The 25,851-nt window shown below is 36.8% G+C and overlaps 2 protein-coding genes and 1 long non-coding RNA gene across 3 annotated transcripts; 2 read left to right on the top strand and 1 right to left on the bottom strand.

Annotated features, from left to right (window-relative positions):
• Positions 1-1,069: 1,069 nt before the first annotated feature.
• On the bottom strand, positions 1,070-2,989 carry LOC112560269. Its single transcript, XR_003098502.1, has 2 exons — positions 2,749-2,989; positions 1,070-1,308 (listed from the first exon to the last, which is right to left on the bottom strand). It is a non-coding gene; the product is annotated as an uncharacterized LOC112560269 (long non-coding RNA).
• Positions 2,990-3,039: 50 nt separating this feature from the next.
• On the top strand, positions 3,040-19,807 carry LOC112560393 (chromosome-associated kinesin KIF4-like). Its single transcript, XM_025232230.1, has 29 exons — positions 3,040-3,156; positions 5,175-5,403; positions 5,701-5,894; positions 6,220-6,309; positions 6,830-6,996; positions 7,340-7,434; positions 7,866-7,985; positions 8,687-8,862; positions 9,175-9,236; positions 9,484-9,699; positions 10,056-10,173; positions 10,635-10,700; positions 11,747-11,923; positions 12,221-12,324; positions 12,990-13,134; positions 13,337-13,447; positions 13,790-13,873; positions 14,032-14,148; positions 14,515-14,658; positions 14,963-15,066; positions 15,363-15,412; positions 15,807-15,886; positions 16,241-16,411; positions 16,661-16,744; positions 17,074-17,151; positions 17,721-17,819; positions 18,037-18,177; positions 18,289-18,428; positions 18,529-19,807. The coding sequence occupies exons 2-28, from the start codon at positions 5,175-5,177 to the stop codon at positions 18,421-18,423; spliced, it is 3,357 nt and encodes a 1,118-aa protein (XP_025088015.1). The 5' UTR covers positions 3,040-3,156; the 3' UTR covers positions 18,424-18,428; positions 18,529-19,807.
• Positions 19,808-25,201: 5,394 nt separating this feature from the next.
• Positions 25,202-25,802, top strand: LOC112559157 (cytochrome b-c1 complex subunit 8-like). The gene is made up of 2 exons (XM_025230154.1): positions 25,202-25,357; positions 25,555-25,802. Exons 1-2 carry the CDS (start codon positions 25,204-25,206, stop codon positions 25,641-25,643), a joined length of 243 nt encoding a protein of 80 aa, XP_025085939.1. The 5' UTR covers positions 25,202-25,203; the 3' UTR covers positions 25,644-25,802.
• The last annotated feature ends 49 nt before the right edge of the window (positions 25,803-25,851 follow it).

The raw sequence follows: 25,851 nt of genomic DNA on the forward strand, positions 1-25,851 counted from the left end.
TAGGTGTGCATATGAATAGCCTAGATCAGTGGTTTTCAAAGTATTTTGGACCGTGGACCACTTTACAATAGTAAAAAATATGGCAAACCACCAAGGCCTAAAACTGCTCTGTATCGTGAATTTCAAATTTAAATTGCTGCATTCATTTCATTACAATTCAAAATTAAATGTACTTTTGCAACAGTATCATAATAGTAAGTTATACATAAAATTACATACATCACAAAGTTCTTTATTAATTAAAATGTTAATGCGGTGAATGCAGTTGTTTTTGATGAGATATTAAGGTAATAACATCTGGATCGATGTTGGAGAGTTTCAATCTCATGCCAGATTCCACGTTCAACCGGCTTTCTTGCTTTCAGCCCACAAGTGTTGAAAATCCAATCTCACAAAAATAAGTTGTTGGGAACGGCAGTAGATGCTTCACAGCAATGTCAGCAAGTCTACCATACTAAGATCATACATAAAAATTAAGAACAACAAAATGCACTACGTTACTAAAGGTAACAGATGATGTGGTTAAATGTTAATGCTTGTGCTGTGACATAAAGACTTGGTAAGCGAGCATTTTATGCGAAGAAGCAGTTGGGCATCGACAAAATTAAAATGCATGTGAAATCAATACTGTACTAATTAGTGTATCTGGCGATTTAAATGACTGTCACCTGCGGTTCACCAGATAAGTGTGTGGTACACGGACCACACTGTGAAAAACCAGTGGCCTAGATGTAAGAATTTTTTACCAATTTCTTTTTAGACTGTCATTTTCTTGTATTTCTTTTATGTATATATATTAACCGAGCACATTTCCCATGTTTAAATTACCTATTAATAGAGTTGGTCATTGTCATTGCTTGTGTAACAAAAGGATAGAAGTGTAGATCACTCCATTTTATGTCATCTGACCATTTAGCTAGTCATGGTTACTTTCCTTACCAGTATATAGAAAAAAAAAGTGATGACAAAGATAAAGAAAATATTAACAAACAAGCAATATATCAGTTTATCAAAGGCTAAATTAAGGCTGATTAAATAAATATTATAGATTCAACACAAGGCCAGAATCTCATGTTTATACTTCACCATTTTATTTGTATAGCATATAGAAAGACATAACAGTGTAATCCCTTGGTTTGCAATGCTTTAAATAATAAAAGTATGCTTTAACAATTGCCATCATTACTATTCCATGATTTCACAGGGCCCTTCTTGTCATTAGTGACTGAACATGTTCCAGATCTCTCTTCAGTCCTTGATCCAGCTGGCACATTCAACAAGAATTTAGTTGGTTTATTATCCACGGCACTGCAAAATTAAGACAACAGCTAATAAAATTTAAGGAATTCCATTACACATTTTTTCCAATCTTTGCAAAAGAAGCCAGTTATTTTGCCATACAGCCTGACAAATTGTTTTATCTATGTTCATTTCATCCCAGGTAAGATCATTTTTGTCCCAACACCAAAAAGTGAAATCTCCCCAGGTCCAAAAGACAAGCTGATCACGAATGACATAAGTAGCTATTAATGTCAAATATTACCAAAAGAGCCATACATTGTTTGAACACACAAGCATAGCTGCCTATTTTAACACAGCCATATGAATAAATTCAGCACCATATTACTAAACAAAAAATGGCCACCTGAAAAGACACAGGTTGAGAACATATCTTATGCTGGCGAATAGATTTTTTTGCCTATTATTACGTGTCTTTAGGACCTGGGACAATTTTACTTTTTGGTTTTGGGACACCTAATAAGACTTTAACTAAAACATCACATCTACTTTACATCAGCCAGTGCACCTTACCACCACTATTACTCAATAAGAAAGCAAACCACAAGAAAATACTATCAAACAGATCAGAATGTGATTAAGGAGATATTTCCTGTAAGCATCTTCTGCTCTATAAAATTTATGATGTTTCGTTGACAACTAAGTTTTACATTTAAGAATCAATGCTGATGAATATCCAACACACATGTTATTTATGCTGGTTATGTGGTTATGAGCCAGTTAGTGAACAGTTAAGGAAATTTGTCTGAAGAACAGCGCCAAAACAAGTGAGCTTGATCCTTTTTCATCCTCTCTGCTTGTTGATTGTCTAGATGTCCTGTTATCACATATAACCTATTTTATTAATGCTTCCCGTCTGGGCACTGTCCTCTTGAGTCCAGGTTGGCTATTGTCTGTTCACATAAACCACCTCTAGATCATAACTGCTTAAGCAATTATAGACCAGTTTCAAACTGGTCCTTTCTAAGCTTCAGGAAAAAAAATCATCTCCTTGATCCCTTCTAGCTGGCTTAAAGGCCATGTTGCTGAATCTGCACTTTAAAAGTTGTGAATGATCTACTCCTCAGTCCTGACAATGATAAAGTGTCACCTCTATCGCTGTTAGACTTGTCAGCTGCATTTGATACTGTAAAATGTAGATCATTCTATACTTCTACACAGACTTCAGCACTCTTTTGGTATTCATGATGTTGCTTTGTCCTGGTTTCAATATTATTATTATTAGTGTGATCTCATTCTACCTTGACAAAATTCAGAATTCTTCTACCTCAGCTCAAATTACCCCTAGTAAAGCAGTTTTAATATGTCTAGTTAGTTCTCTGACATAAAGCACATGAGAAGATGCAATTTATTCTTTAGATTTTTCAAACTTTATTCAACTACCTTTTCAATCTGCATAACTATATTACTGGTTTGGGTTTAACAATGGTTCAGCACTGATATACCTACATGCCCTGATTATTCCGCATGAAGTTGCAAACAGCACAATATTCTGGACCGTCATGAACCGAGCTTGTTCTTTCTCCGTCTCTATCCGCCTTCTCTCCATTTCTGGATCTCCTGCTGCCCCTCTGCTGGAAGACAGACGAATCATCGTACAAGCTCTTCTATTTTAATTAACGACGAGCTGTTCAGTAATACAGGAAGCACGTTGTCGTTGAGGGAGCAAGGTCATACAGGGGAGACAATCATTGAGCGACAACCTAGAAGGGGAATCTACTCTTCTTTCTTCCCTCAACCAATCAGAGACAAGTGTACTTCACGCTGCGACTTTCAAAACGAATCACAGACGTGAGATCGATTGTTCATCGCGTTTTCGGTTTCATGGATTTAATGTTGTAAAACCACTGTGGAAAGGTAACAATACTTTATAATAAAAGTTGTAATTTTTAAAATTAATGAAAATGTTTCGTCTGATTTGCTAAATCCTAACCCACTCAACAAGCAGAACCTCTAAGATACTACTAACCAACATTGAGTAATGATCACTCAGTAAATTGTTAGTATAGACATAGTAAAATTATTACAACGACCATTTTTAGATGAGCAAGATCAATTTGGATTCTTCCATTTGCTATCACAGTCAGTCTCAGCCTGGACCATTTTCCAAATGGAAACAGGATTTTTAATTATTGTGCAGCGAAACAATGGAACGCCACCTACCCACTATAGTGCACTGAAAACACACATCTTCCTAAGGTGACCAGACCGCTTTTGACCTCGAGTACCGCCTGCTAATCTGGCGGGACGCCCATTGTCCCGCTTTCTGGCTTTCTGGCAAGTCCATCAAATGCCCCGGTTGTCTTTAAAAATCATTTTTTTTTCGGCGTTCTTTGACGGTGACGACACCATCATCGGCACGTGTCCCGCTTTCGCCCCCGAAACGTCTGGTCACCTTACATCTTCCGTAAACATTACACCCTTTGGCCATAATGCTAGTCCTTTCTGACACCCTTCCTTTTACAATATCATGTTAAGATCAGCTCTTATTCTTGTTATTTGGTTCCTCTTTGTGTTCTCTGTATTTCATTTTGTTCTCCATTTAGTATGTTTGTTGATTCTTTTATAGTTCATTGTTATTTGTTTGTTTTTCTGTCCCTCATATGCTGTCCATGTTTCCTTCTTGTTCTAAAGTGCTAAGAGCATGTTCCTTAGGAGTGTGAGTATGCGCTTTACAAATTTTGCATGTTTTATTATTATTATTAACAGTGTAAGATGGAATCATTACATGACCGCTAGCATGACAGTCAGCATTACAATGGAGTTAAGAATAGTAATTCAGGGATAGTACTTTGTAAAAAGATGTTTTCGGAGAATGTTTGAATGCTGCCTTTGAGTCAGAGTTGCGAATGTGATGTGGAAGGGAGTTCCTCTTCATAGCAGCACAGAAAGAGAACATCAGTTATCAGACTGTCTTTATGGGAGGGAGGGATAGAATGCGGAAGTCTGATGAGTGAAGGTTTCGGGCAGGAGTGTGGACAGGCAAGATTTCAGTAAAGTAGTGGGAGGAGGAACCATCAAAGAATCCATAGCATAGAGTTGAGAGCTTGTAGTCTATTCTAGCTTTAACTGGTAGCCAAGAGGAAGAGAATGAAGAAGTGGTGTGACATGTTCAGATTTGCGAGTCCGGAAAAAAAGACAAGCAGCTAAGTTAAAGGCTTTCTGAGGCTTACAAATGAGGTACTGTTAACAGCTAGCAACAAGAGGGTTGCAGATGTCTAATTTAGGCAGAACAAATGAGCAAATGAGAATTTGGTTGTTGATATGAACACAGTATGGCGAATAGAGCTAATCTTCTGGAGCATGTAGTATGCAAAATGAGAGATAGAAGAAACATGCTTATCAAGAGACATGTTAGCGGATGTTATGTAACTTTAGTTACATGTTGAAGGAACATTGACATCGCCTACCCAAACAAAGACAGGCAGTTAAGGGTAAACTCTGGCTGTCCTCTTTGAAAAAATTAAAGCTTCTTTTTTTTGTCATTTAGTTTTAACTTGTTGTGGCTACCCATAGTCTAATATTAGAAATACAATCTTGTGTGCCTGATAATTATTGCATACACATAATAACATACTGTATTGTATGCTAATAATTGATATATCACATCTGTATATTGGCCTTTGTTTTTGTTTTTGTTTTTCACCAGTTGCCTATTCCCCTCCCCCATGTTTTTGTATATTATTTTTGGTGTATATATATATTATTTTTGATCACTACGGTCTCTTGAGGTGATTTATTTGTAGGAGTTTGTCCAAGTCTCTTGGAATGTTTGTGTGCTTCGTGTGTGCATGCAGTTAAGAAAGAGAAAGGTGGTGAAAGGATAACAGGTCTGTTTATTTCCTTTTAGAAACTATATGCCAAATCTTTTGCAGATGTCTGGAAAAGTAATACCAGTACGTGTTGCATTGAGAGCAAGACCTTTGATTCTAAAAGAAGAGAATGAAGGATGTCAGACCTGCCTCTGGTTTAATTCGAATGAGCCCCAGGTTGTGATTGGAAAAGACAAAGCCTTTACATTTGACTATGTCTTTTCACCCAAAGACAATCAACAGGATGTTTATGAAAAAGCAGTTAGAAAGCTTGTCAAAAATACTTTTAAAGGTATATGTCTAAAAAAGGTCCAAATCACATTTATACTTTTAATTTTACAATCACTAGTATGTGCACATTCATATTCATGATGATGATTATGAATGCTGAGTGAGAGACCAAAGAGGAAGGAGATGAAACACTGAATATGCTTTTTAGGTATTGTGGATATGTACTATTCAATTAAGGCCAAATGCAAATAAATTAGCCTATAATGCTGGATGTTTGCATATCATTTATCAAAGTAAAGAAAATTACTGAAACATGATAATGCTTCAACTCCACTGTTTCTGTGTCCGTGTTCTGCAGGCTACCATGCCACTGTTTTGGCCTATGGTCAGACAGGAAGTGGTAAGACATACTCTATGGGGGGATGTTATGAGGCCTCATTATCACAAGATGAAGAAATGATGGGTATCATTCCTCGTATCTTGAAGGATCTTTTCAAGGGGATACAAGAACGACCAGATTGCGACTTTAAAGTCAGAGTTTCCTATCTTGAGGTAACTGAGAAGATTTACAAGTTACCTTTGATAATTACAGGAAACCTGAAGTGAATGCTCACCTTAAAAAACAAAAACACAAAAAAAATTCAGCTGTGCTTATAATAGGAGACGCTGCTTATGATTGCAAGTCTAAAGTTTGTTGATAACTTTTTCTGCTTCTGTTACATTGAGTAACATGTCAAGATTTTGAGCTGGCTGTACACTGCTAAGAAATTCTGGTTGATTTGAGAGTTCCTGCAAATTTTGGGCGGTGAGTGAGGATGGATGAAAAGATTTTTTTTTTTTTGTGCTGATAATAAAACTAGCTTTATAATGCTTTCAGATTTACAATGAAGATTTGCTGGATCTCTTGTGCACGCCAGCTCAGAGGCAGCCACTCTCTATTAGAGAAGAAATAAATGGGGAAATAAAGGTGACTACATTTCTCACGTTTTTAGGAGTATTACTGAATTTGCCTTTTTTAGTAGTTAAAAGGGTATATATGTCACTATATGGTAGTGAATGTTTGCAATAATTGCTTGTCTGAGACTAAGAGTGCCAGCATAAATTACTACAAATGGAGAGCTTGTTGTGATGTAGACATTTTACGTTCTTTCACAGCCCTGCGGTGATGTTTTATGTAAAGTGGTGTTCTAATGCTACTGTCTGCACACCTAACAATTTTCCTATAAGGACTAATAAAGATGTATTTTAATCCTTCTAAAATGCCTACGCACAAACATAAAGAAATAAGTATAGTGGGAAAAGTTGCAACAACTTGGTCATGACATTTATTTCATGTAGATGTAGCAAGCATGCTCTGTGCCTGGTCCTGCTAGATATATCAAAATTTGGCTCTGGGGGTGTGCATACAATCCAACTGAACATGGCTAACCTTAGGGGGGGAAAAAATCTAATGCTGCATACTTGAATACATAAAAAATATGTTTCAGATTAAAGGTCTGAGAGAGATGAATGTTTCAACCCTAGATGAAACACTTCAGTGTCTTGCACATGGTGCACGTTATCGCACTACTGGTGCTACAGCCATGAATGACACATCTAGTCGGTCGCATGCCATCTTTACAGTGCATGTTGATTGTTCTAAGAAAGATGATGTGTAAGTATTTTGTGAACAGGTGGCTGAAGATGTTTATAGTTGTTTTAGAGAATGACAATTCAGCCTGGACATATTTCAAGTGAGGAGATATAAGTTAAATTTAGTGTTGCCATGAGGGCTTATCTCCCTATGCAGCTTAATATTTATAGAAGCCTAATCACACATACATGCATTAGAAAATAGCAACTACTACTCAGTGCTGTGAAGCAATTCTTGTGACATGGGGATGACTAAATATTTGTATTGATGCATTAATAATCAAAACATGAAACTGTGAACAAGAGAAGAATAAAAGCTATATAGTTTTTAAAAGAAAGTTGAATAGTTTTTTTTCGTGTCTTAGAAATGATAGTTGGCAAGCCAAGTTTCACCTGGTAGATCTGGCTGGATCTGAAAGAGCAAAGAAAACTCGGGCCGAAGGAGACAGATTTAAGGAAGGTATGCAAGAAAAAGTGAGAAGTCTGAGCTGTGTTCAAACAGGCTGTTTGAATAAACTTCAAACAGCCTGTGTTAATTTGCCAGGATTTTCCTCATGAGCACATATCTTGTATTAATTTCTAGGCAGCTATCAGTGAAACATTAAGTGCTGCTCTAGCATACTATATTTTCCTTACTGACCCTTTGTTCTAGGCATTGAATGCCATAAGTATATATGTCAGGTGTGATGAAAAATTTAAAAGACTTAAAACATTTTTTAGTTGTTGATGTTATTGTCTTATGAAATCAAGGACAGTGGTTGAATTTACCCTAAAGTCCCTGGGCTCAGTGTTAAAATGAACAAGAAAAATTTGTGTAAGTTAATCATGTCATAGTAACTTGAAACGTTAATGAGAGGTACTTAAAAATGTGTTGTACTTATCCATTTTTAGGAGTCAATATCAACAAAGGCCTTCTGGCTCTTGGTAATGTTATCAGTGCCCTAGGTGAAGACACTGCAAAAAGAGGTCATATTCCATACAGGGATTCCAAATTAACTCGTCTTTTGCAAGGTATGAGTGAGATATGAAATATATGTAGAGTCTTTGTGTAGTGGGGGTTGGGTATGCACATGCATTGATATGTATGTGTGAGATGTGGACATGAATTGCAAAGGTTTAGTTTTGTGTAAACATTTCAAAATTTGATATGAGTGCATGTGTGTTTACAGTTACACAGGTTCATGTATGTATAACTGGATTATTTTTGCCATGGCTTTATGGAGATAAACTACAGGTGACTAGAAATTTATGCATTGTGTCAGCTTCTTGTCCTTGTTTATTATACTATATTTGATGTCTGTAAATACAATTTTTAGTGATAAACCAGCATTGAGAACAAACTGACCCCTCCCCCCCCCCCCCTTTGAAAAAAAAAAGAAAAAAATCCAGAACAAAGTGGACATCAGCTTAGATGAGTCCCAACTTTCCAATAAAGTTTCAGTGCTACCTTTGTATTCCTAAGTTGTATTTCTGAATTTGGAAATTTTGCACAAGCTATTCAAATAGATGTATGCTTAGAATACTCAAAGCAAACTTGAGGGTAAAAAATTTCAGAAAAGTGTAGCACTCTTTTTTTTCATTGCTGGACACTATGCACAGTTGTTGTTTCACCTAGTGCTGATACTCTTCAACTTTTTACATTTTTGTTCAGATAGAAATGTTACATAATGTTACGAATAAAACTCCTCTCCAAAAAAATGGCTTTGTTCCAGATTCACTGGGTGGCAACAGCCACACTTTAATGGTAGCCTGTGTGAGCCCCGCTGATTCCAACATGGAGGAGACACTAAATACACTTAGATATGCAGACAGAGCTCGCAAAATTAAAAATAAACCTGTCATCAATCGTGATCCACAGAGCGATGAAATAATACGACTACGAGAAATAGTGAGCTGTTCACATATTTAAAAAAAGAAAATTATTTTTACAATTATATATTTTTTGCTGGCAAGTATAAACAAAATTTCATCTATAATCTTTTCTTACATTATAATGATAAAAAATTTACTTAATGTTAGAAAGAGCATGGAATTATTGTGATATACACTGGGAAAAAGTTCAAACCCCTTTCTAATGTACTATTTTTTGTAAGAATTATAAACTTCTTTTTAGTTATAATGTATATTTATATTTTAAATAACCCATTTTATCCTGAAAACTCTGTGATCGTTTATTCTATTTTTTCCTTCTAAATTTAAGGTTCAGTCTCTTCAGCTGCAACTTTTGCAGAGAGGAGGGGCATGCAGTAATGTGAATTCAGAGTAAGCTTTTTCCACAACACTACTTGTTTCCACATTTTGTTGGTATTCATTCTGATATGTTTGTATAAAACAACACTTTTTATGCATATCTTAGCATTTTATTCCTTATTAATTTAATGATTAGGAAGTCATCTACAATTTGCAGCACAGAAGTTATGTTATAAGGAGCTAATTAGGCTTAGATTTAGGAAAATATTGACAGCATTTGAACATGATTTGTGATTGGCTTACCTAATTTATCTGACAGAAGTAGCCTGTTGAGCTCCATCAGTACAGAGAGTCGAGAGGAGCTGACAAAACTTGCCGAGAGAGCCAAGCAGCTGGAGGAGGAGAACATTGAGCTTACCCGTGAGCTGCAGTCTGCTGTTGATCAGAACACACGCATGTTTGGGAGCATCATACAGCTGGAAGCCTCTCGTGACCGTCTCAAAAACAAACTACGCTCATTCAAGCAGGACACAGGGTGATGAAATGTTATTTCTTCCAAAGGATCATAAATATTTTGTCTCTTTTAGTTTTATAAAATTGTAGTTATTTGTTTTGGTGTTTGTTTCATCATTTTCTTAGTCTTGCACTTCTCCTTCTTGCCCATACTTACCTCCTATTTTTTCCTTGCATTTTTGGTGAAAGTGGAAAAAATATCCACTTCTGAAGCAGCCTGTTTCTTCAAGAATAAAAATGGGCACTTGTGTGTGGGGGTGTGTGATCAAAAGAATAGTACATAAGAGGTCACACTATTTATACAGGAACCTCTTATTTAATTTTGAGCAAATGGTTAGAATGAATATCAATTTCTAAAGAAGTATTCTTTGTTTGCAGTGTGGACTTCGAACTGCTGAGCTCTAGTCTGGATGTGGAGAGCAACCCACAGATGAAAGCAGAGCTGGAAAAGCTCCGAAAGCTCACTGAACAGGTCAAGGACAATAATGCAGACTCTGTAAGTCTGTTATCAGTTTGCACTGAGTATTGTTATAATAAGTGGTAAAAAAAAAACCCAGAAAAAACACTGACTAGTCCTGCTTCCAAAAGAACCGCTATTAAATAAAAAATAAATGTAGTTTATGAAAAATGACCATTGATTAAGCTTAATAGGAGACCATTGACAGACCTGATTGCACTAAAGACAGGAAATAATAAAAAATAAAGGTAATAGTAAATTAAGGGAAAAAATTTGTTTGCTTCTAACCTCACCTCTAAACTTGTTGGTGACTATACATAAGTTGTCTACGACTGTAGAACTGAGCTCAGATTGCTTGACCTTGCAGTACAATGTGCATGTCTGTGACATTTAAAACTAACCATTTCTTGCACCTATCACTCTCTGTTCATAAATGTTTTGTCTGTAGGGGCATGAAAATTGTGTGGATTACATTGTTTGTAGTATGTGTTATCACATAGGATGAAGATGCAGATATTGTAGAGGAGGATGAAGAAGTACATATAGCAGAAAGAGATACAGAGCAGGTGAGTATTTCAGTAGTCATACAAGTTCCTATAAGCTTACTTAGTTCTTTATCTATGCACTTTTTTCCATGGTGTGGTCTGTTTGCTGATCTACATGTATATGTTTATTGTATGGTTCACTGCCTGTTCATTTGTAGTCTTTAATGTACAGCACATTGCGCTTGTATCCACACAGGGAAGAGCATTTTACAAATCCATTTGTTGTTATTATTAATTCCTCTGCTGGATTCATTGTTTGCAAATATTATGAAACTTTCAACATCGAGGGAACAGTTGGGAGGAGGGATTTGAAAGAATCTAGTTATTAATGTTTTGTTTTGACAGCAAGATGAGCTTCTTTAAGACCCAATCAATTTATTTGATGCCAGCAAGGTTCTGTCTAGCCCTATCTTTAACTTCATGAAAGATAAGGTAGGTGTTTTAAAAATAGGTTATATCTCCTGACATAGTGTGCCTGTAACTACCCACACCCATCTGTGCTTGGACCAGGAGCAGCAAAACAAGGTTGCAAAAGATATGACCAATATGGTCAAAGTTGGGCAAAAAACTGGATAGGTGAACTCACTATCTAGAAAGGATAGGATAAGGGACGAGTTGATTGAATTTGTGTGCTCCATATTCATTGGTCAACTTTGACCTATTTGAAGCGGACAGCAGTAATGGGGTAGGTAATGTTAGATTAGGGTGGTCTTTGCATAGTCATGCCATCTGGTAAGTACTCTGAGAAAGTAATTCTGCTATAAAATCTGGTTATTTCTTTATTATTATGTGAGCTATTGCAGGAGAGACTGACTGCATGTGAACTCTGCCCCTCCATACCACCACCACCACCAAGGACTAAAGATTAAGCACATGGCTGTGAAAACAATCTAAGGGAATCTTGTTACCTTTTTTCTGGACTCTCTCCCCTAGGATCTGTTCTTTGTCATTGATTTAAAAAAAAAATGTGACTTTTTTAAAATAAAAATTATCTTATTAAAATAAAGAAAACTGGTCAAAGTACACTAGGTATGTTTCCATTATGTGTGACTTGGTCATGTTACCAGGATGCTGCACCTGACACTCCTGACTCGAGGGCTATGAATACCCGCCATGCACTGCGTCAAGCTCAGATGTCACGGGAGTTGCAAGAACTGAACCGTATCCTATCTCGCAAACAGGAACTGGCCAGCCAGATGGACCGTTCTGAAGAGGAGATGGCCACAATGCGGGCCCACTATGAAGTATGTGAGAACCTGCACACATGTGTTTGTATATTTTATTGATTATGAAATGGAAACAATTAAAGTGTTACTAATTTGAAATCAAGATCTTTCTGTTTGTTTTATGCATGCCAACTGCAGATATTATTCATTTTCATTACACTAAATTTGCTGTCATTATTGCTATACATTATGCAATAAGCTCAAAAAAAGCAATTGCTAATAAATATATGGAATAATATGCAAAATAAAAAATGTTGATTGATTGTTGATTTTTCCTGCACATTTTGCATACATGATCTTGTTTTTGTACTACAGAAACTGATGCAAGAATGGGAAGGGAAAGTTAGCCAGCTCGAGAAGGAGAAAGAGGAACTGAGCATGACTCTCTTTGATGCTCGAACCAATGCAAATGCAACCAAGTAAGTGTCTTGACGTTTCACTTCTCTCTAGCAAGTTGGAGCAGTTGAAAAACCATGAAATCATTTTTATTATATAGCTGTTTGTTCTACCTGATCCTGCTATGATTATACCAGCAAGCCAGTAGAAGGAATGTAACACTTTTAGAGATTGATGGCTTGCACTGTTTGCGGTAATCTGTAATGTAGGGTCACACTGATAAAGAAATTTGAAAATTTAGATTAGAGAATAACTGAGAACTAATAAAGGAAAAAGTAACCAAAAATAAAAAATAGTCATAAGTCAAAATTATTACAGTCCTTGCCTGGAAGGCTTAGATTTGTGAGGAGGAAATAGGCTTGAAAACCGAATTTAAACTCTAAAGCACACATGCTAGCCAGTTTGACTTGTTTGCGAATGCCTCAATTCCACATCTCACATCTGTATAATAGGATAGGAACTACGTGGGTATTGTACTGTCTGTGCTTATCAGTAAATGTATTGGTATTGCTGTTTAACTGTGCTCCTACCTGGTCTGAAGCCAGCCTGTTATTCTGGTAGCAGTTCCTCGGCAGTGGTGTTGCTTTTCTAGATCTCTTACAGCTCGATTCACACAAGTAAAAGCTAGCTCTGGGACAACATTAATCATAAGCAGAATTGCATGATAAAGTTCATAATGATTTTGCAGAGTCAGTGAGCAGCGGCGTAAACGACTGCAGGAGCTGGAACAGGAAATGGCACAGCTGAAGCGAAAAATGGCAGATCAGGCCAAGATCCTCAAACTGAAGGACAGTTCTGAGAAGCATGTGTCTCGTCTCAATGTAGAGATCCAGGTACAAGTTTCTTAAGGACTGTTCTTTGAAAGTTTTTTTTTTTTTTTTTTTTTTGTATTTTGTATTTTGGTAGATGAATTCTAAAGATTTGCATGAAATCATGAAGAATTTATTATAGGGTTTTTAATGGAGACATGATCAAAGTTGTGTTGAATTAGTTTATTACATTTGTTAATGTGTGTGTATGCATGTGTGAAAACAGAGCTTGAAGCAGCAGCGGGTCAAGCTTATGAAGCAGATGAAAGAAGAAAATGATGTATGGAGACGATGGAAACAACAGAAAGACAAGGAAGTGCTACAGCTTATGCAAAAAGTCAGTATTTTTTTCTACTGAAATGAAGCAAAAACAGGCTTTTTAAGACTTCTTTCACAAGTTGGATATGTTTCACTAAATGTTACGAGCATTTGCTGAAATATAAGTATAATTTGTTCACATTACACAGTACAGGACACAGACACTGGATTTGGTTCAGATGCATGAAATAATGGACAAAATAATGCCCATAAAAATATAGAATAAGAATATACTGTTGTATTTTTATTTTGTTATATGATTTACTAGTTAAGACTTTATGAAGGAAATGATCTTGAAATGAATTTTAACATATGGCAAAGTGTCCAAATGTTAAAGCTATCTTTTTTTAAATGTATTCAGGATCGTAAAAGGCAAGCTGAATTAGCTAAACTGCAGCAAACGAATGAAAAGCAACAAAGTGTGCTCAAACGCAAAGTAGAAGAGGTATGGTATGAAACTTTCAAGATGAATTTTACTATTGTTGTAATTGCTTCTGAAATTTTCTTTTCTTGATCCCTAGCTATTGATGCTAAACAATGCATTTTATAATAGCATATTCAAAACAAGAATTTTGAGTGGTTTGTTGCTTGTTTATATTGTAGGCTGCTGCAGCCAACAGACGCCTAAAGGAGGCTTTGTCAAGACAAAAGGCTGTGCTAGCAGAGCGTAGTACAAAAATGGACACTTGTGATGCAACTTCCATTGGCAACCGTGTTCGTGTAAGCCATTAAAATCACATAAAAAAATGATGCAGTATTTTAAAGTGATAGTTTATCAGCAGTCGTATTAAGATTGTGAACTTTGTCATTTCATTCTGTTTATGTTTATCCATGTTAGTTACTTTCTAGAAGGAACAGCTAGAAGCATCTTTTAGGCACAGTTCAGTATGCATATGAAAGGAAACAAAACTTGAAGAGCCATTGTACGTTGAATATAGTCGAATTTTGAAATGAAAATTGCTAGAAAATTGCTGCAGAATGGCAAAGAGGTTCACTGAGGTGTTATTAACTGTTCCAAGAGAAGGCTTTTGAAGTTATCAGATTGGCTTTCTACAGTTTCCTGCTTTTTTTTTTCTTTTTCAAAAGAAATGGCTCAGTCATGAACTGGATGTTCGAGTAAGTCTACGTGAAGCAAGATACCACATGGAGGCCCTCATGGCTGATCGCAAAGAACTCAGTCAACAGATGAGGCACCTGAAAGAAAGAATAGGAGAAGCATCACCATCTAAGGTCAGTTTCTTCCGTCTCCTATTGGTTTTGATAGTAGCAGGGGTTTATTTAAAACAGGAAGAACTTGGATACCTCAGAACATTTCCTCTGGCTTGATCTTTTGTCCAACAGTTTCACAGAATATGTATTTGCTGTCTGTTAAGCATTTTTGCTGTCTTCATCTAAACCAATCATTTGGTACCATGGCATCCTTCCTGTGGTTACTTCGTACCTAGTGAATTATTTTCTTACTTTCTTTTCATTAAAACAAATCTGATTCATAAACCATGTTAAATATGTATAATTGTGATTTTCCTTACTACAGAAATACTTATGGATGGATGACAGTGGGTCTCGAGGAGAAAAAAGCTTTGAAGAGGAAGAGATAAGAAAGCAAATTGAAGTGCTAGCTACAGAGATTGAACTAAGGTTTGTGTCACCCAAAAGCCTGTATCTGTTCTTAGTATATCCCAACATTGTGGTTTCCACCACTAAGTTAAAGTAAAAGAAGTTATGCAAGCAATGTCTGTTTCATCCTATCACTGCAGAGCAGTTAAAAAAAGAAAATTGGTTAGGTACACCAAATATAGAAAAATGAGGACATGATATATGATGATACATGATGTGGACATGATATGGTACAATAAATAGAAAAGAAAAATTAGTCTGACTAAACATTGTAAGCTTTATATTTTCACTGTTTATTTTCTGTTTAACGTTTCCAGAAATGTGCAGATTCAAGACCTTCAGCAGAAAATATGTGATGCTGATCAAGGTCAGTTTTTTAAAATAGTCGGGTGGGGTATTCTCTGTTCTTTTTAGTTTATATCCCAATAACATTAATAGTGACATACTTACGTAGTGCAGCATTACACTCTTGGAGGAACACGTGCATTATGTTGGACTCATGTTTTTTAGATTTGTGATGAAATTTGAAACTTTTCAGCTAAACAAAAATGTTAAGTAATGAAACAAATTTAATAAAATCAAAAGGAGTTAAACATGCAAGTATTTTCTGGTACATTACACTTGTGTCAATTGCTTTTGCAAATAAGACACCTCTCTAACATCAAATATATAATGTATTTTGCTATCATAGTTATAGAATTTCTTTAAAAATATATTTTTAGGTTTTCTTTTGTAGCACTTAACTTTCTTTATTTTCTCAGAAAGCAAAGGAAAATCTGTGTGGGAAGGTTTGCACACCATGATGGAGGCCAAGTGTGCCTTAAAGTGGTTGTTGGATCAGGTATGTCTCCAAAACTTTTAAGTTTTGAGCATCATACATAGAAGAGGAAAAAAAGATTCATTTCAGTCCTTGTTAAGTGCTTTGATGGCCTGCAACAAATTTCGATTTATCTGAAGATCAAAATAGTGGGCAGCTGCTGAAAAAAGCACTTCAAAAGTTGCAGCAATGGTGCACAACAAAATTTGTTGTTGTTTTTTTTCCTCTTAATCCCAGGGAAGTGATCTTTGCTGACCAATCAGGAGTTTTTGTCTTCAGTTTTTATTGTGATATGTAAGATTTAACTCCTTATCATCTTAGGAAAAAAGATATGAAAGGATGTCTTGTCATTAAAAATGCTCTTTTTATTGTGTACAGGCTGTGGATGCCAAGGCTGAGCGTACCACACTTCAAGGAGAATTAAAGGACATACACCAAATGTCAGAGAGCAACAAAGAAGTGGAGCAGGAACTGTTGACAAAAATCAAGCGGCTGCAGAAAGTGCATGAAGAAGAACTTATGCAGCTCAGGAAAGAACATGAACAGAAGGTAATGTGTCACATATTAGAAAAAAAGCTTGTTAAAAAAACTGCCAAACCTAGCCTGTTTTGCCAAATTCTTATGGTAAAGAACTGTTGCCTGGAAATCTTTCATGCTTGTGGCAGTCAGGAACTTAAACTGATATTCCGCAATAAATTATATAAAAATATTAATTCTATCGGATAAATGTGCATACTTCCTTAGATTTCTTAACATTTTATGCAATGTGTGAGTACTGTAGTCTCTTTTGTATTTCAGACTCTTCTTCTGCTGGGAGTTAATCCCAAAAAGACAACAAACAACGCAAATGACAAAACATTGAAAGCAAAACTAGACATTATGGTATGTTGTTTTCGAGCAATTATAAATCTGTGGTGTTTCAACAATTTGCCCCAGGGATGATTTATTTTTGTTTGCCTTAAACTTTAGGCATCATTTGTTCATTAACATTGAACAAAGTTTTATGCATTTAACAGTGCTGACTTATTTATTTATAAGCTGTAGCAGCATGCTAGTTTTATGCATGGTTTGTGTTCAGCTTAGGATGAGTGCCTGTGTGTTAAAGCACGCATGCATTTAAAGAATTTCACAAAAATCTGATCTGAGCATAGCAAGAAATAAAAGCAGACTCTTTAATGAAATCTTCTGACTCCCTAAATTTTGCTGTATAGGAGGCTGAGCTGGCCAAGATGTCCTCCTTGTCTGACGAGCTTGAAAAGAAAAAGGAAGAGTGTGAAGAACTGAAACGGGTACAAGAATAACATTTATCATCATTTTTTGCTCTTCATTGTCATTAGGTTCCTACTAGAAATCTTTCATCTCTTTTCAGATGCTTGTATGATAAGTTGTCTGATTTATCAGTCTAATATGCTCAAGTGTGTGCATGTGGTTTCCCAGATACAAGAAACTGTGCTGAAAGCAACAACACATTTTCCAAGTTTGACCGCAGTATTGTAATAAATAGTAACCAGAATTAAAAAATTACCTATTCAACTAGGCACACTTACTCATTTATGCACACCATTGAGGCATGAAAAGGAATACACGGGCATATCCAGCCAAACAAGGTGGAGCCAAACAAGGACACATTACAAAAAGTACTTTCTGAATAAACACATTTTCAAGTGGAATCTGAAGGCTGAGAAAAAAAAGGAGTGTCTAACATTAAGGGACAGAGAGTTTCCAAACTGGGATTGGCAGAGAAAATTTGAAACGGAATGGTTATTTTGGGTGTGAAAAATCAGATAAAACTTTTTCAAACTGCTGCCTACCTGCTTAAATCTTTTGCAGATGTTGAACTGTTTGTGGTCTATTTCAGCACATGACAGGACTGATGTATGATGGCAAGCTTGCTTTAATGCCTAGCATTGATGATCCTCATGCATCACCATTCCTCACCCCCAGGCCTAAATTGCAGGTTCGTTTCTAATTTAGTTATATTCCTTATCTTTATTGTAATAAGTCATTTGTAAAGTCTGAAATAAAAATACGAGGAATAATGGGTGTTTATTTTTTTCAAGGTAGAAATATTCTGTTACGAAACAGCAGCTACATTTATAGGAATTGATATATGAAATAGTATTGTGTTGATGTTCTGTTTGAGAACTATGTACCTTGAGTTTTTTTATTTTCAGGCTAAACATAAAAATGCACCAGGAAAAGTTTTTCAGCCAGAAACTCCAAGTGGGTTTACAGACTTAGAGTCAGAAGAGGATGATGAAAGGAATGACCCAAGCTGGAAAGTATCTTCTGCTGTCGCACGTAACCTACCAAAGGTAGGACCTGGATTCAAGTTATTCTTTATGTACACAAATTATTATACACACGTACATGTTCGATACAGACAAAAGCTCATAACCTCATTGTCTCTTAATATTATTTTCTAGAGATCCTTCTCCTCCTCCTCTCCTGTGGATGTAAAGGAAACTGTGAAACAAAACGGTGTTCTTGCTCCAAGAACAATCGTCACTGTAACAGTGGCTGTGCCTGTGACCCCAGTGGTTGTGTCAACAAAGTCTTAGAGGCTGTAAGTAATTTGTTTATATATATATGTTTTGTACAACTTTTCTTAATGTGTGCATGTAAAGGTGGTATCAGGTTTTAATTTTCTTCATTTTTTTCATCAGGCTTCCACCAGCAGCAGCATCCTTAACAGCACATTCTGTGTAGATAGTCAAAATTCTAAAGATAGCGACGACACCTTAGACAGCAAAGCTACTAAAGAAAACATCAGACCTAGAATGAACTCCAAAAGCAAGCTACTTGACATGACATCAGAGGTTTGTAGCTCAGGGAAGTTCGAGAAACCAGAAGGCGAGTCAGTTCAGCGAAATAAACGCAGCGGGGAAATTGATTTGCAGTTTCCAGGCCTTGAAGAGCCCCTCCAGGGATTAGGGATGAAACGGAAAAAGAAGATGATGAGTAGCAATGTCAGCTACTTTGGTCCTCTGGCATGAGGGCTCATGTCCTTCAACTATTCAAGAGCAGAGGACCTACTGTTCATGAAACAGTGAAATGAAATATACTTTATGGTATAATCACATGGTAGGTGGTGTGCAATGAGAAAGGATTTGAGAGATTGTATATAATAGACTTGTACAGACTTCATAGTAATGATGCCTGTACAGAGGTTGTAATAAACTTCAAAATCAACTTGGTGATTGAAGGCAGACTGTTATGCTATTGTTTGCAGTGTTGTTGATGGAGTTTCCACTGAAACATACTTTTAACATGGTACAAATAAAGAGTGAGTGAATGAGAGAGGAGTACTGGAGTTGAGATAATAGAGGGAAGTACAGAAAGAGAGAAAGCACCATGGGAGAAGAAGCAAAACTGCCTCATTCCAGAAAAATAGCTATTTCATGGCAGCTTTTCTTACATTTTTTTTTTATTATTAGGAAATGTGCTTATTATAACCATAAATTGACATTTAATTGTATAGTTTATCATGAACTGATTTTTTTTTTATTCTAGTGTTCAAGTTACAATTTCCCTCTTAATCTTATGAATTGACATTAGTTGTGTTATTGTGCTGTGTGCCATCTGCTTATTCTACAATGTATTACCCATATTATGCTTGCAACCAATATAAATCTTGGTCATGGGGTCTTGCTTGGTCATTTGGATTTATGTAGTTGCTCTTTTCTGTAGCATATGCTTACTTTCATTCTATTACACAAGGCAAGGGTTGTGATTTGTATATACTGTTTGTTTCATAACAGGTCATGAAATTTTAATTCATATATTTTTGTGGACCAGGCATTTTATGTTTACTAATGCACAAAAACCAATGGAAGAGAAAGAGAGTAAGTCAGGAAGCAGAATACTGTTTTTTGTACTCAAATGCTTAAGAAAACAGGATAAGAATTCTGCAAAACATTTGTCATTAAAACAAATGCAATTGTATGAAATTTAGATTGGCTATTTTGAGGTGATGTATTTCTTGTGAATATCTTTTGGAAGGTGTAGACCACGCATTTATAATATGTATAAAAATCACAGGGAGTGGAGGTGTCAAGTAGCTTTCATGCTTATGCCAAGATCATCATCCACTTTTGTAGAAACATTTGTCTATGCAAAAATAAATCTTTTCTTTAAGATTCAAAATTACAACGACCATAGTCCCTTTACTTGATTATTGATTGTGCATTTCAATGGCAAAGAGCTGATCAGACGCACTTTATAAAATTGGGATTCTTTTTCTTGTCCACCCAATTACATGCATGCACATTCGGAATTAAAGTCTCGGTAAACAGTGTAGTGGTCTAAACTGACCTGTCACCACTGCTGTTAGCTGGTCTGGGTTCAGATCTCTGAACAGTCTGTACGTGATACCTGTTTGCAGTCCAAGCCGTGAGGTTTTTTCCCAGGTACTCCAGTTTACTTATTTTCCCCTAATAATTCGAAATTACCTTTAGGTGGAAGCACTTTACTGCCAAACCAGCCAACCATCACCTTCAACCGCTCTGCCATTCCATAGCTGTCTTCCCCCTACAAAAGTCATTGTTTAAGAGTACATAATATAACAATCTTTTGCAGAATGAACTAACTTTACTTTTTCTTGCTATGTTCTAGCAGGTTTAGAAACTGTTGTTAAAACTTGGGTTGAAATGGCGGCCTAGTTCTCCACTCTCACTCCCACATGTAGAAACTGCACAAAGGAAATGTAATTTTATGTATTATCTTTTCTATTAAAAAATCTGTGGTCATACATCTTGTAAATAAAATTATCTTAACAATGATCGTGAATCTGTTATTAAAGGTATTGTAAAGTCTGTGACGGCAGTGATAAGGCTGTGCGTGCTGTGTGACGTCAGCGAGGGAGAGGAAGTGTCGGTCATTGTTAGGATTTGAACTCAAATGATCAGTGGGGTGTCGTTCGTTGGAGTAGTGATAACAACCAAGATGGCTATGAGCAATGTCCAAAAATGTATCTGTTAGTGATTATGTTGACCTGAGTATAGAGTGTGCCATGTGATGTCCGTGTCGCGCCCGCTTTTTTTGTGTTTATCAGAACTCATCTTCACCACGAACTACTTATTCGTGGACTGCTAGCAGACGATTTTTTTTCCCAGTCTACTAAAACGAGGCATGATACTGCAAAGCTTCCGGTTTAGTCACATTCTTTGTTTAGGCTCGCACTTAGTAACAGAGGAGAACTTCGTAAGGGGCTTTTTAAGCGTTGGTCTTGCCAGACAAACAGCAATTAATTAATCCACCTATTCACATCCATGATCGTTACAGCTATGCATTGTTCTTGCGTTTGTGTTGTGCGAGTGAGTTTGCTTTCATTGTCCGGAGAGTTATGTGGATTGGTGTGTATGTATGGTCAGGTCAGGTCAGTCCCATGCCCGGTCCGGGCGTAGGGGGGACCGTCCGGCAGCAGCAACAGACATAATTTTCCACCCGGTCCTGTCTTGAGCAGATGAGAGCAGGTCTGGCATCTCGCGTTCGGTCCATTCTTTGATGTTGGTGACCCAGCTTTTCCTCGGACGACCACGACGACGGCTCCCTTCGAGGGTTCCTTGTAGGATCGTCTTGGACAGGGTGTTGTGGCGGGTGACGTGACCGAACCAGGCGAGCTTGCGCCGCTTCACTGTTGCCAGAAGGGGCTCATGTGGGCCCACGAGGGTGGTTACGGTGCTCCGTACGTATTCGTTGGTCTTGTGTTCGCGGTACGAGATGCGGAGCAGCTTTCTCAGGCACTTGTTCTCAAAGGCCTGGAGTTTCTTTTCCGTTGCGGCAAGCAGCGTCCAAGTTTCGCAGCCGTAGAGTAAGATTGACACTACGAGGGACTTGTACAGCCTGTGCTTGGTACTGAAGCTGATTGAGTTGCTTCGCCAGATCCTGTCCAGCCTGGACATTGCGGATGTTGCCATACCAATCCTGATACGGATCTCTGCTGTACAGCAACCATCTCTAGTCAGGGTGGCACCCAAGTACTTGAAGCTGTTGACCTCCTCCAGTTTCTGGCCGTTCATGACGACGTTGCTGCTGCTGTCATTGGTGGAAATAATCATCACTTAAATTTGATTTTTTTCTGAGCTTATTTCCATGCCATAGGCCCCCGCTCGCCTGGAGAGTCTGTCTGTCAAATCCTGAAGTTCGTTATTACCGCCTGCCATGAGGTCATTGTCATCTGCAAAGCGGAGGTTGCACAGGGGTCTGCCACCAATGGAGATTGAGGTAAGGTGGTTGTGGAGGGTTTCTTGCATGATTTTCTCAAGGAAGATATGTTAAAAAGGATGGGAGAGAGTAGGCATATCCTTGACGGACCCCGATCGTCATCTCGAAGAACTCGCCTAGTTGGTTGTTGAAAAGAAAGGATCGGCAGTACATGTATTTTGATTGCTATAGCCCTTTGATCTAGTCCGCATGCTTGATTCCACGTATAGTGCGAGCAAAATTTGAAGACTAATTGAATGAGTTTACAGTGGTACAGTTCACCTAAAAATCAAAAAGATCACTCGAGCTCGCCGGAGAAGTTTTCAATAAATGCCAGATCACCCGTTATTGTAATTACGCGTGAATGGATAAAAAAATGAAACGTTTGAATTTTAATGGGAAATTTTATTTATAAATTTGTCGTTTGTCTCTGTTCAGTGAAGCCACTTTAATGTGAATTAAAAGTCTGATTCCCCCCAATGTATAATTATGACATCATGAAAAATTTATATAGAGGCCTGTTGAGCACATTATTGCATGTTCAAATTTTTTTGAACGTGCATTAGCTTAATCTAGCTAGTCCTCCCTTGCCATCAAAATATAGTAGGAGAATCCCTCAAACTCGATCTGCAATAATCCCGTACCAAGAATCGACTTATTCAGCAACATCGATCTGTATCAAAACCTTTATAATCGCTTGCAGAGGGTCGCTTTATTATATAATTATAAAAGCTTGTGAAGAGAAGGATTTGGGATTAATTTTGATTGTGATCGAGTTATCTTTTGATATTTAAAGAGTGGTAAGCAAGGGAAATCAAATGGTTGGCTTTATTTGGATACACGTTTAAAAAAAAATTGAGCAAAGCATGCAATCATGCCCACAGTTTGAGTATGCCAATTAAATAGATCTGTGTCCAATCCATATAAGTAGAAAGACGTACTACTAAATTACTTCTATAATGTAAAGGTATGTCTTATTCCGATCGACTGGCTCGAATTTGGGTTTTGGAGGCTGAAATTTACAGATTAATTTTATATCGAACTGACATCTGAAAAAACCAAACAAACCGCAAACCATTCAGGTTGGTCTTTATAAATACATGTACATCCCAAATTCGAATAGCTTCAAGAGCTCTAAATCTAATTTCAAAATTTACATAACTATTTTATAGTTTTGACGGTTAATAAAATATAATGTGAAACTGTAATTTGCTTCAAACTCAAACCCACACAACATTCAAATGCCGTGAGGCCAAGGCTAATAATAGCCGGTCCCTCTTCCTCCCACTTCAACTATTTTAGTTTTGGACCAAGGTGTACCGAAGTGCTTAATTTCTACGTGAAATGAATGTAATAATAAATTAAAACATTTAGCTTTTAGAAATACTAATAAATACTAATATTTGGCCTTTCATCAATACGCTTTTATTAATACGAAACTGTGGAAGTCGGATAAGGCATCAAGGGCGTTCGTACGAGCCATCTACTCAGAGGTAAAATACAATTCGTCCAAGGCTGCATTTGTTTTCAGTCTTGTATAGTTCAGCATGTTATTTTCGTGATTTTTGTTGATTTGACCCTTTTTTCGAATGTTTTGTCAGCTTATATCTTTGCTTCTTACAAAAGTCGCTGGTCACTAGTTCCAGTGTCGCAGAGTAGTTTGTGCATTTTGTGTGATCGGTATATTCACGAGTACATATATCCCTATGTACGTCCGTGATATATTTCACTGGTGAGTGCGGTTAGTTTGCACAAAGCGGTTTTTAACAAAGAAACTAGGGAAGTTTACAAAACCTGTATGCGGTTTTACTTCAAGAAGTTCTGAAAATATTTAAAGAAAGAAAAGGGAGTGGGAATGACATGCTAAAACAAGCGCGGTCACACTAAAAATTCCAGCAATGTTATTTTGCATGATTCATGGCTGATACACAATGTTTTCTGCCATTGATTTTGTAAAGGACAATAAGTCCTTCACAGAAAGTGTTTATGACATAATGAGTGAATGAAAAACTACAAGATTATTCTTATAGACGGTAGCAGTTATTTGTAACTGAGATTGAAACATGAAATGAAGGAAACTACTAAAACTGGAAAAGAGATAGTCTAAACCTAACCCATGTTCGTGTTCTAGCCCATTTTCTGGTTTCTATTAATGTAAATTGCTTTGTTGATCCTCCAGGGGAAGTTACACCTAGATTATGTAAAACAGTTTCTCTTAAACAGATTTAAAAGTTAATTATTTCAAGTGTATAAAAGATGCATCAGAAATCGTTTTGTCAGCATTCCCCATATGAACTTGGATTAAAAAAAAAAGAAAAGGTAAAGGTACTGCCATAACCAATGTTGTTAGTGAGCACTTATCATGGGGCAAGTTTTTTGTTGCTGTAAGGGTAATGTGCATCTTTACCTCACTGCCTTTCCTTCCCCATTCCTATGGGGTCAGAAGGTATTCATTAAGATCTGAGTCAGCTGAGGAAGGTATCCATCCAGCTAATTCTGTGTGCGTCCAGCCTTAGTTGCTGGTGCTTTGCTTAAGTAAAGGAGATGCATTAAGATTTAAAGTGCAACGTTAACAGCAAAATCTGATAAACTGCTATGTAACAGTTTCAAATGTTGTAGGGTATACATAAAGTAATATACTTCGGATATTATATAGAATTACTTTGCTGTGGCCTGCGAGGTAGCCATTGGAGATTGCCTCATTTGTACAAGTGAAGCCCTATGCTCCTCGAGGAGTAACAAGGAATAAACTAAAACTAACTCATTTGTACTAGTAACTAATGTAAAAATTACCTGTGCTACCTAGTTAGAGCAGTGCTACATAGATGTTATTTTGAATATGGGACATTTTGAACATTTTCAGTAGTACATCTTTGCCAGAGAAACAAGATATTGACAGTATTATGTATTAAACTGTGATCCATTTTATAGCATTCTGGATTTGTGATTAAAAACAATATTCTTGTGATTTTAGATGAAGAAAGTGTATATTTGGTGGTTTACAATGAGTGAAACTATTACATATTTTTATGTCATATGCCATGAATTCATAAACTATTTTGTGCAGATTTTGGTTTGACTAGCAAAGAAGGTGTATGGTATTTATCCAGCTATTTATTCTCTTCATTTTTACAGACATGGGACGGCATTTTGGTCATCTCACTACCGTGAGAAACATCATCTACTACAGCCTTTCCCCCTTCGAGCAAAAAGCCTTTGCTGGGGTCATTTCTCATGGCATACCCAATATGTGGAGAAGGTTTTGTGGCCAAGTTTTTAGAGTAGTGCCTCGTAAGTGTTTCTTACAAATCAGTAGTCTAAAGAGAGGTAAAAATCATACAAATTTTGATCATTTTATTAAAAGTGGTTAAAAACTGATAAGATTTGTAAATCTTTCCTGACAAAGATACTTATATTTTGGAAAGATGCATTAAAAGTTTATTTCTTTTTGACAAAAGATGCTTTTTCATATTTTTGTTTCACTTCAGCTTTCGTTGTGGCCTACTTGGTGTATGACTGGGGCACCAAAGACCATGCTCGTCGCCAGAGAAAAGGGGGCATTGCACCGGAGCATTAACTGCACACTATTAATGAAAAACGTTTTGCTGTGACTGAGAAACTGTTAGCAGAGTTGCTGTTTCTTTATAAATATCAGACAGTAGCAGAGTCATGCTCACATTTGTCCCTTGAACCAAGCTGATGTTTGAGTGATTGGAAATAAAGATTTTATCAGTAACTCTTTCTCATCTTTATATTGGTTGCATTGAATGAATTAGAAAAGAGCA

This window comes from Pomacea canaliculata, linkage group LG3, assembly GCF_003073045.1.
Source record: "Pomacea canaliculata isolate SZHN2017 linkage group LG3, ASM307304v1, whole genome shotgun sequence".
Lineage (NCBI taxonomy): Eukaryota > Metazoa > Mollusca > Gastropoda > Architaenioglossa > Ampullariidae > Pomacea > Pomacea canaliculata.